At 38.3% G+C, this 12,175-nt stretch overlaps 1 protein-coding gene across 11 annotated transcripts in view; it reads right to left on the bottom strand.

Annotated features, from left to right (window-relative positions):
* Window positions 1-12,175, bottom strand: part of BLTP1 (bridge-like lipid transfer protein family member 1) — a 248,576-nt gene that overhangs the window by 62,880 nt on the left and 173,521 nt on the right. For all 11 annotated transcript variants that reach the window (XM_019494555.2, XM_019494560.2, XM_019494587.2 and 8 more), the window contains 5 exons: window positions 8,543-8,787; window positions 6,422-6,527; window positions 2,361-2,458; window positions 1,775-1,960; window positions 933-1,101 (listed from right to left, as the gene is read on the bottom strand). In XM_019494555.2, the coding sequence (XP_019350100.2) occupies window positions 933-1,101; window positions 1,775-1,960; window positions 2,361-2,458; window positions 6,422-6,527; window positions 8,543-8,787 (804 nt within the window). The remainder of the gene's footprint in view (window positions 1-932; window positions 1,102-1,774; window positions 1,961-2,360; window positions 2,459-6,421; window positions 6,528-8,542; window positions 8,788-12,175) is intronic.

Raw genomic sequence — 12,175 nt, 5'->3', positions numbered from 1 at the left:
CAGACAGTGGAGCCTAATCCTGTCCACGAGTGCTGGGGCTACACACCAAATCCAATACCCTGAATTGGCTTTGAAGCCACGTGGTGGGTCTGACTCAGTGCATGACCCCCAAGCCAGTGTATGGTCTCATACCTGATGCACCAGGTTTGACCCAGCACAAGGCTCCAGAGCCAGCATGCAGGGCCAGTCCCAGTATGCCGTGTCTGAGGCCATATGCTAGGTCGGACCCAGTGCTCTGGCTATGGACCAACCCCATATACCAGCCCAATCCAGCAGATGGCAGTGGTGGGTTGGTGGGGAGGAAACAGTGCCAGCATTACTTGTCATGGCTCTCAGAGCCACAGAAATTAATGCTGCTACTGCTCTGTGTCCCCTCCCACTCCTGGCCATCAAACTTCCAGATGCATGGGGAATGCTTTTACTCGCATATAATGCACATCCCAATCTTCCCCAGTTGGTTTTGGGGGGAGGGAGGAAAGGTGCAGATTATATGCAAGAAAATATAGTCTTTCCTGAAAGTATACATTATGTTTATTCTGCAAGAAACGGAACAAAGTCTTGTCCCTACCATTTATAATCTAAGTTAAAACTCTCATGTAGTTAAATGGTCATATTCCCAATTTCCTCAAACCTACTTGAAAAGTAGTCAACCCAGCAATAGGGTTCTTGTTGTGGTTTGGTTTGTGTTGGTTTGGTTTTTTGCTCTTAATACTATTAACCTGCTAACATACAGTGAAATTCCCACCCACATTTTGAAAAGTAACCTGTTATACTTACTGTTTTAGTGTCTCTCAAGTTACAAATAAATTAGGCATCTTACTTTCAGAAAGAGGAAACAAGTTTAATTGAGCAGCAAAATAGATTTGCAGTAATTCTCTCTCTCCCTCCCTCTCTCTCTAAAATAGAAATAGAAACACAAAACCCAGCAGTACCTCTGTCAAAGGCCACAGGCTGGGCAAAAACAATTGGCCTGTTCAAAGTAATAAGCACTGCCTCCCTATCTGATGAACCACTGATTTCCTCTCGGAGAGCATTTCTTAATCCTATTCTTGTCTTAAAGTAAGCAACTTGATGGAAGTCAGAACCAGCTTCTTCATACACCTTAAAACATTAACAAAAATACAGTTAAATATTGACAAACTTAACAGACATAATAAATGTAATATGAACTCTGATGCCAAACAAAGAAGACAGTCTGCCCCTTTTTTTCCTCTCCATACCATCCAATATTCTTTAAAAGATAGTGTAATTCCCTCCTAAACACCAACCTAAACTTTGTTCTCCTGGGTTATTCAAAGAATGTTAAACAACATAATTATATGCAGATCCTCGATGAGAGTACAGTCAAATTTAACAGGTATGTGTTGATTATCCAAACTACTGCAAGACTCATACAATTAAAAGGTACTTCAAGGTGACAAATTGATTTTAAAAATCCAGGACATGCAATTACCAAATTAAAACAAATAAAACTAGGTCAAAGTTTAGATCTAGCACTTCACAGTAGATGTTACTCCTTTGTCTTAAAAGCCAATTTTAATACTAATTTTAAATGAGATATTTTTGATGAAAAAGTCAATTAACTTCTACGTAAAAATAGGTGCTGAACCTACTCTGTTGATAAACGTCAAGTGATTTTGATTGTCCAGCAAAATAAGATTAGAATACTTGTTTTGGTTTTGTTTCGTAATAAAAAAAAATACTTGGCCTTCATTACAACAAATAATATCACTGCTAGGCTAAACTTACTTATGTAAAGCTGCTATAAACTAACCTGATGTTTAACGATTTGTCCTAATGCCAGGTTTAAATCCACTTGGCATTTACCAAACAGTTTCAGATAGCTGGTACTTCCTGGCATTGCTTTGGTTTGTAGTCGGTTGGACAGCTCAAGTTCTATCAATCCAGTTTCAAATCTCACAGCCCTCATCGATGGAGTTGTGGCTGTCACTTGAATTCCCTGGCAAACAATGACGAAATAAAGTTATTCTGAATCTGCTTCAAAAAATATTATGAGGGAGTGATGGGAAAAGGAAGAAAAACAAAAGGAAAAGCAATAATAATTTTTCCACTGTGGTTTATTATTTGGACTTTTAAAAGGATCATAAGTATCAGACAGATTTCTTCCTAGTCTTTCCTTAATAAATTAACAGAAAATCCTCTACTTGCCTGATATTAGACCATATGAATGATAATTATAGGAGAACTTAAAGCTGCAGAACAAGGTTACCCAACTCTTCACTTGTGACCACTCTGGAAAAATTCTGTTATCTTAGGTTCTACCATACTGCCATGTTAATTGTAATTAAAAAAATATGGAACCATTATCAACTTGAGTAGTTTTTTAGTAATAAAATTACCTTAAATTGTAGGCTCAAAGAGTACAGGAGAATTTTTGGTTTCTCTCCATCCGTTGTGCCATCATGTTCATTCCAAAGAGGAATTGGCTGCTCCCCTCCTGTACATATTAAATAACTGTATTTTCAAAGTTTTAACAGATACAACATTTTTTTGCATAACACAGAAATAAAGTCTGTCTTGTGCTAATCTCTCAAGTTAGCCTGCTTTCACAGAAAAGTATGTTCTGAAGTAAAAAGCTATAATCAACATAAATAAGAAAAATTGAAGAGAATAAGAACTAATTTGCATGTCTCCTCAGCTTGTTATAGAAATGAGTTGTATACATAGTAACCTGCTACCACAGATGAACATATCACTTGTTTAGCCCACCCTCCCCCAAGTCTCTAAGTGGCAGGCATCTCCTTTGCCTTGTATGAGGTTTCCCACCCCCATTCTATGATGAGCAGTATTTCTCTTTCACTACATGCAAGGTTCTGCATTTGTTAGCAGCCAAACTTTTCTTACTAAATGAAACTCCCTTCATTTGGCCCTACTGTATTGAATACTTCCTCTCTTTCCAATTTTGGGACTTTGGCAAACTGGTTCATTAAATCAGTACTTTTCCCTAGATCAGTGGTGCCCATCTTTTTCTCCCCCCTTGGGCAAGATGGATGCTACTCAGTCTATCCATGGGTTAGAGCCAGCCAAAAGGCTGGATCTGGCACTTGGATCAGTGAGGTATGGCCTGTCCATGTCCATGTGTGTCTGTGTGTGTAATTGGACTACATGGGGAAGAAGCATGGCCCAAATCCAGTCTGGCTGTGCAGGGGGTGAGATAGGGTGTGACCTGGGTCCAATCCAGCCACACAGGGCTTGGGAATTTGGCAGTGGGGGAGGAATGGCAGTATTACTTGCCACTGCTCCCACACCACCAAATTTTCTGACCCATGGAGAACTCCACAAGCCAGATGTCCTTCTGCATTTGGCCTGGAGGCCAGAGGCTGAGCAGCCCTGCCCTAGATACTTATTGAAAGTAACAAGAGTCTCAAAATGGACATCTGAAGTGTTCAGATGATTAGTTTTGAAAGTTGGAGATGTGATTCTTAGTTAATTATTCTGGGTTCATCAAGAAGTTTCTAATTCCTACTATTTTATTCTTCCAATTTCTTTGCAAGTTAATATGTGACACTGAAATTACACCTTTGAAAATACTGAAAGGACATGATAGATGCTGCAATCATGTTAATATAGGACACTCAAGGTAACAGTCAAATTATTTGCTTAAATTCGTTTGATGGCAGGGCACTCCTTTGTGTTCAGTGTCTAGCACAATGTGGCCCCATTCCATGCACATGTGTTTGCAGATTTGCCACAATACAGACAAACATTAGTAGTTATAAATACCAAAAAACAGTGGCTATTTCTACAGTCTAAAAAAAGTGAACAAGCAACTTTGTAATGGACTGTATAGCTGAAGTGAGAGGAGATTCAACTCTAGTGAGAGAAATGTTGCAAATGGACTTAAGTCTTTTTCAATTTAATTTTCTAAGCTTCTCTATGAAATTTTAATAGAATAATGACAAATATTTAAGCTCTTTTTTTTCCAAGTATTCTTATACTACTACACATTATGAACGGTTGCCTGGATTAAACATCAGGCTGATAAATTTTGCTTCTTCTTTCCTACCCTTCTTAAATATTGGTACCACATTTTTCCTGTCATCTGGAACCTCTCCTGACTCGTATGATTTATTGCTTTTCAGAGATTCAGAGATTTCCTCCACTAGATCTTTTAAGTCTCCTGAGTTCATCTCATCCGGACCTGTAGATTTATATATATTTAGCTGTCAGGTATTTGGTTACCTTTTTCTATTTATTCTTTGTTTGTGGTCTCTCCAACTTTTAAATGTCTGTTTTTGGCATAAGAGTATATTTCCATACTTTCTTCAGGCTTTTTTAAAATAAAAAGCTGAACTAAACTAAACAAGGCAAATAAAACCAGCTCTTAATTACTTTGGACTTTTTTCTTTTTTGTTTCTCATTTTGTTACAGTATTTTCTCTCACATCCTCCTCTACACACCTATTTATGGAGGTTAGTATTTCTTATTCTCCTGATTATTTTATTTTGGCTTTGTCTTGACTCCAATTTTTCACAAAGGGATTATATATTTTATTTATTTATTTCTCCCTTTTCCTGTTTCTGGTGCAATTCTCATTTCTTAGTTTTTTTCACTCACTATCATTTTAGCCATAAATTATACCATTTTGTTGTGGGGTTTTTTTTGTAATCTTTTAATTCACATCACCTCTTAACTCATTGTACAGGTATTATTGGAGTTAATATCATTTGCTTCAATTTACACAAGCTTTTTAAAAATTTTGTAATGTCCTAAAAAGACTTACTATCTATAACTATTACTACCTATAGCTACTTATAACCAATATTAATCCAACTAACATACACCGATGCTTAGCAGAACAGATGCTCAGTTCTCATTCATTCATATCAGTGCAAGAATTGAAGCATAATATAATTTCCTGCAGCTTTTGGGCCAAACTGTCTACAGCAAACTGAAATGCCACTAAGATGATCAGTGACATGGTATAGCTGCATTCACCTTTTGCTTCTGTTTTTTATTTTCAACGATAGATGAGATCTTCAACTGATGTAAACTCAACTGGGTAAAGATTGTTAGTGGAACCAGTTTACACCAGTTGAGGAAGTGTTTTTAATGTGATTTTGTAACTTAAAAAAGCAGTTTAACAAACACATTTTTGCAAGGAGAACAAAAAGCGTGCTAAAACTATTGTTGTCAACCCCTCTACTACAACAAAACAGGGACAAGTTTTTTTCCAGTCTACCCTGACCAAATACAGTCTGCACTGGTTTGCAGCAATACTCAATCACCTTTCTGAGGAGAAAACTATTTTTCTTTTGTAAACTTCTATAAAGAGGCAAACTAATCAAGGAGGATAGGGAAAAAGCCCAGAGAGACAGATGCTAATGTTGTTTACTGCCAAGTGACCACCAAATAATTCACAGAATAGGAAACACCCTGGCACATCTCTCTCGACTGTGACTGAAAGAGCACAAAAGATCCAGCAACCCAGGAGAAAATAAAATAAAAAAAAGTCTTGATATCAAGAATTATGACAATATTACTAGGCAGGCAAGGTTCTTTGGGTAGATGTGATATCTTTTTTTAGACCAACTGAGTAGTTGAAAAAAAATTCTTGGCAAGCTTTCGGGTGCAATCACCCTTCTTCAGGCATAGGAAGTCTCTCTGGGGAATGAGAGAAGCTAGAAGTATGACAGGATGTCAGTGAGAACATAAATAGGTAAAAGTAAGATATTTCCTTTTTCATAGACAGCCTCTTTTCTACTTTCAATTACCACTACAGAATCTCCCTTACTCATCTTTGGCTTCCCCCCACCCGCATCCCTTCCCTGCTTTACATTTGTTTTCCTAATTTTTACCTATTTCCATTCTCACTGACATCCTGTCACATTTTTAGCTTCTCTCATTCCTTGGAGTCTCAGACCTGCAGAGGCTCGCTATGCCTGACAAAGGACGACTATGCCCGAAAGCTTGCCAAGAACGTTTTTCCAACTACTCAGTTGGTCTAAAAAAAGATATTGCATCTACCAAAAAAACCTTGCCTGCCTATGAACCTAAACAAACACAGCTGCAACCAAAAACCCCAAAACAATAATACTAGGCACTTCTATGACACTTTTCACAAGAAAAGTTCAATATACTCTTCAAAAGCAGCCAATATTATTAGCCCTGTTTTACAAGCAAGAGAAGGAAGCCATCTGGCCAGCGACATCCATCAGGCCTGTACCAGAACTGTTACGATCCAAATCCCCGGAGCACCCTAACCCCTCTTCTGCTTCTAAAGATGGCACTCAAAATGTCACCAACGCTTCTGTACCATCTAATACAAGGTCTTTTTTGTGACCCAATTACCTCATACATGGTACAGCTGGAGGGTATATTTGGTACCGTATGCACAAGTTACCTAACCATCAAGAAAAGGCTTAATTTTTAGGCAAACCCTCAGGTACTTTTACCTTACCTGAAACCTTCTGTATGACTTCATTAACTTCCTTCATGAACACTTTCTGTACAAATACTAAGTGATTTAGAAGGTCAGTTGTGAGATTGTGTTCAAAGGAACCAACCTGTCAGAAAATAAGATTGTAGAGGGTTTTTAAAACATAACTAGCATATCTATTTGTAAGTGCAACATTCTTTACTTTTTTTTCCCCAGAATAACAATAATAGTTACAATTCAAGAAACTCAACTTTTTAAATTGCAACTTTTCTGTATGTAAATACGTCTCTTTTTTTGGTGGTGGTGGTGGTAAGTGCCAATAAATATGGACCTACTTGAATTGTGGTGAAACAAAGGGTTTTTCATGGCCCGCTTGGAGCATGCAGAGCCAATTTCCCAGGCATTTTGTGGCAGCCCCTCAGCACTGATTGGTGGAGAGGCCCTGACAGGGAGGCAGGATGATGGGACAATTGCCATGTTGATAGCTGGCTGCCCTTTGTGCCACTCTGCCCCTTGGCAGAAAAGGCCCTGGGTGGGGGGAGGAGGACTAGGGGATAGCCACCATCTTCCCTTCATGCCACCCCACCAGCCAGCACCTTCCCCTCCCAGCAGTGAGGACTGCTGGCTCTCACTGGGTTGGGGGTTTTTTTTCTTGATTTCGCTGATTTTGTGGACAATCTCAAATTTCACAGCTTCCAAAAATATACAAAACCATGAAGTAAGAAGGTCCCAGCAATATATATGGGAAACAGTGCATTATTTGGACTATTATCTTAGGAACACAAAGTGTGAGTTTCAAATAGTTTATATCAAATGTCTAAAGAAGATTCAGTTGTTCGTAGCATGAAAATATTAAGCATAATTTAACCAACTGTACACAGGCTTAGCTGAGGCACAAGCAAAATGGGTGAACTGCTTTAATACCAGAAAATAAATAACTAACAGAAAAGGTCAGGTTTATTGACTCTAAAAAGACCATTACCTAACCACCTGGGAACTACAGAAGTAAAACCATGATTGGTGCACGCAGCATCTAGTAAGCTTAATTAACTTTGATCTCTAATTATATTCCGTAAGAACAGATGCTTTGCTTTATGTTCTTCAAACTTTTTTGTTTTTTTCCAAGCTTGGTAAAAAAGTATTAAAAACAAATATTTCTGAATACACATTTCCCTCGCTTTATGCTGTACGTGCATTCCTGGAAAACAGTGCATAACTCAAATTCACGTAAAGGGAACCCACTTTACAATGTAACACATAAGGATACCTTCCAAGACCTCAACTACACTGACCCCCAGACCCATTTCTACCACTTTTACAAGACAGTTTTGGTACTCACCAACAGCAGACACTACACACAAGCACAGGGGACTGGGATGACAACTACAGAAGCACATGTTGCAGACAAGCGAGGAGCACGGATCCACACAGGAGGCTATATCAACTCCCACAGTGCACGGCACAAAGCACCTGACTGTGGGCTTCCACCACAATTGCATAATAGTGAATTTGCTCATATATAACACATTTTTGGTATAAAAAGGGCCATCGCATAAGAGTGAGTTCACACATACAGAACCTGCATAAAGTGAGGGAAACTTGTACTGGTTTCCCTTAAAGTAATGTGTTACCAATTTAAAAAAACCCTTTATAACAGTTTAGAACGCAATCACAACAAGGTTCTCTAGGAAGGTCTGTCTAATAGCGGAAAGAAAAATCCAGCAGTAGACTGTGAGGGACATCAGAAATCTCAAACCTGACTGCAGGGTTAGAGATAAGAAGCTTTATACCCCCTCAAGAAAAGGAGATTCCCAGCTCTCTTTACAGCCTTTGACTGGTACAAGCAATGTTTCCAAAATGTTTATGCTATACCAGATCTTCCCTTTCTAGTCTATCTATATACACAATATAACGTCCAGTAAGGCTACAAGATGAAATTACCTCTATGGTTTACCATGAGATGTCAACTGATCTTTAACTAATACCATATGCAACAAAGAATGATGACATATTTGGTTCAACTTAAATCAAGCACTACATTTTAGGTGGCATTAAAAAATGAGTATACCAAACCTGTATATATAAATAACATCACATTTCTTAACTGGGCAAATTATAAAAACTGGCCACTTGGATGCCTACCTCAGCCACACAGCGTAAATAGTTCCCTTGTAGATAGTAGCCCTGCTTAGTAGGTAGCTCATCTATGCTCCATATGTGATCTGAATAGGTGTCATGTTCTTCCATGACATATTTGCCTGACATAGTGACAGGAGGAAGGTTAAGGCTTGCTGAAGGAGGAATGGTAGACATATCCGTGGCAGAAACTTTTGAAGTGAAGCGTAATCTGTGATTTGGAAGCTCAAATGTAAACCTTGTTTGCGCACCTGTCAAGATAGAAAGCAAAAAGTGTGAATGGATCTAGAGACTAGAGACATCCCAAATTAAAAAGTATGATAATTCCAGGCACAAAAACACTATACTGGTGTTACAGTTGAACACACCTACCTAAAGGGACATTAAAACAAATATTCATTGATGAAATTCTGAATTTCCTGGGGTTCCAATAGGACTAATTTTAAAAGAAAACAAATATTTGAAAGTATACGCATATATAACATAGGCAAACAAATAACTAAACTCTACATCTGTACCTAAGACCTTTTTAAAAAATACTTGAGACCACTTTATCTACCTATAACAGTTTCAAATAATCAGGTACCAAGACCTACACATTTGTATGAAGGAGAGCATCTATGCCTGGGCATACCTGTTCCTCTTCGATGGTAAGCTATGCACAAATTGAGCACCAGACAGTCCCTGTTCCAAAACAACTTACCATCTAAACAAACATGAAAGGCAAACAGCCTACAAGCACAGTAGTATTCCAGTGTTAACCATGTGCATCCTACTGTAAGTGTACTTGTGTTTCAAGTATGTGAGACCAAAATATTTTGAGCAGTAGTGCTAAGAGATGTGTGTGTGCCATGCATCCTACTTCTCATCCTATGCAAGGAGAGAAAGGATAAAGCAGTTATAACCCTTCCCAAGTTCTCCTCCAATTCAAAGATCATGGTAGCTGATGGCTCAGAGATGAAGGGTAGGGTTACAGGATCCTTCCTGACAACATTTTGGAAAGAAAATTACTCACCAGTTCAGTAACCAGTTCTGTGAGATGGGTTGTCCCAGTACCTGTTTTGCTATGGGTAACACGTACTTCATGTGCTTTAGAAAAGAGAGCTTGCTGTTTCACCAGTGGATTCACCCGAGATATGCTCATACACTAAATGAAAGGTATATAGAGTAGTGCTGTTCTAGTTTCTTCTCTACCATGGATTCAAATAAAAACTACATATTAATCCAAATAAAGAAGGCAGGCAGGTAGCAGAAGGCTCGCACGTAAAGCACATCTCAAGGAATTCAAATTACTGAACCACTGAGTAATTTTTAAGTGCTTGCCCACGCAGATACTCCAGTATACTCAGCAGAATACTAAGGAGCTGGATCCTAAGAACCTTATTATAAATCTGACTGCAAAAACATGAATAAAGTCCTACTCTGTTTCCCTACTTATAATCAACAACAGAAGAATTTCCAAGGGAGGCCACTAAAGCCTGTGTGGGCTCTTGTCAAATAGCCTGTAAATATCAACAAGCAGCCTGAGGTGTTACAGAGGTTATGATACAGATGGATACAACCAGAAATCTGCTATAAGAGCCTTTGCACATACTGCCTTTCATTTTTTCTAAAGGTGATAATCTAGGGGATCATCTGAAGTGTTTTGTTTTCTGCAAATGAAACCCTAAGGTTTTTCTACCTATCAAGGAGCAAAAGGCAGTCTCTTGAGAACTGAAATGAAGTTTGGGGAAAACATCAGTAAACTGGATAACTTTTAAAATGTGAAATTCTGAAACCTCAACAAGTTTTGGGTGTGGATTAAGGGAACTTTGCCATGGTGGACTACAGCACATAGAGGAGCTCATTTAAGACTTTCCAGTCCCTGTACCTGCCTAGTGGATAATATAGCTGTAAGAAAGGTCACTTTTAATGGAGAGGTGGAAAAACAAACAAGGCTAGAAATTCATGCTGTATTTTTCATTTAGAAGTCTTTCTTGTATATTCCTTCATTGTACAGAATAAAATGAACTGAACCTGCAATGGGCATAATTTTACCTAATCTAACATAATCTTCTTCCATGCTTTCAGAGGCAAGGAAAGAAGACTGGGATGGAATTTAAAAGGTCTGGAGAAAAACCTGTATGGTTTAACTATTTCTGAAGCAGCTGTGGGAATCACACATCAAGCCATTAGAATGGCTTGGCCTCCATCCTGTTTTGGTGGCATTGCATCTAGAGCGTGACAGCCTTTAGTTGGAAAGGCAATGATTGGGTACATCCGTTTGCAGTAGATTATAAATATATTATCTATCAAGATTTGCACTGTGGAATTTTGAAGAACACACAGGACCATGAAAAGAACCAAAACTGATGGCCTTAACTCCCAAGACTACATAAAGCTGCCATTCCCATAATTATAGTCCTCATCAAGGAGAGGAATAAAAATTATACCCAACCTGGTATATTTCATAGATTTCAGAGACATTAGGGCTGGAAGGGACCACAGAAGTTCATTGAGTCCAGCCCCCTGACCCAGGGGCAGGAAGTCAGCTGGAGTCTTAGGATCCCAACAAGAAAAACAACCAGGTTTCTCTTGAAGGCATTCAAAGTAGGTGCTTGAACCACTTCTGGCAGCAGGCCATTCCAGACCTTGGAGGCTCAGACAGTCTGTCCTTGGGTTCTTGCTACCAAACAAAATTCTGTAAAAATGAGGTAGCACCAAGACCTTAAAGTTCATCTAATAAGAAATTCAACTGTTACAACTAGCATCTTATGTGAAAAGTGTGTAAAAGCTGAACTACTACAATGTCATCTTAAAGATGGTTTGATTTTGCAGCAACCAGCTTCCCTGGGTTATTGGCTCAAAAATCCTTTGTGACAAGGGTACAGTAAAAATGTCTATTCCAACAGTAATACATTTTAAAGCCATGGGCGACAAACCCTTTTACATTCCTGAATACCTGTGTTAGAAAATTTTGTTTTTTTATACAATTCTAGAAGTTAGCTGACTTGCACTGTATGAAAAAAAATGGTGTTTAAGTTTAACTCAATTCACATAATATTTTGCTAATACAATTTCAGCTAACTTCACAATCTGTATTAGGCTCCACATGTTACTAAGGTACCCTTTTTTAATATTACATGAATAAAAATGTTAACCTACCAGCTAATAATAAGCTCAAATGAAACTCAATAGCAATATTAAAAAAAAAAACTCTAATAGAAAATGGAGGTGGTACAAAGGCAGTGGTTATGCTAGGAGTGGAAAATAGCAAAGGACAGGCCCCAATCTGAATATTCTAAACAGTTCAAATACCTACGAGTAGACTTTAAAAGCAATCCAATGGACTGCAATTCCCAGAATACTCCAGAAGATGTCTGCTTTAGAACTCACACCCAATTGTTTGAATTGCACTTCAACAGCCTAGAGCACTGCTATGTACTTAAAAGATCTCATTCATCTCAAGGACACATTACTCACATCTGCAATAGCTGATGACTCTGGTTATGTGGATGTTCACTAATATTACCAGCAACTGTAATATTGTGGGAAGATCATGAAAGGGAACACACAACTCTAGGATATACTCTTACAACACCAAGACAATAGGATCAAAACTCCTGAAATGAGGATTTTAGGATTTTAAACTTCATTGCA

The sequence above is a fragment of the Alligator mississippiensis genome, chromosome 2 (genome assembly GCF_030867095.1).
Source record: "Alligator mississippiensis isolate rAllMis1 chromosome 2, rAllMis1, whole genome shotgun sequence".
Taxonomy (NCBI): Eukaryota; Metazoa; Chordata; order Crocodylia; family Alligatoridae; genus Alligator; species Alligator mississippiensis.
Note: the sequence above shows the minus strand (reverse complement) of the source record. Positions and strands in the feature narration are given on the sequence as shown.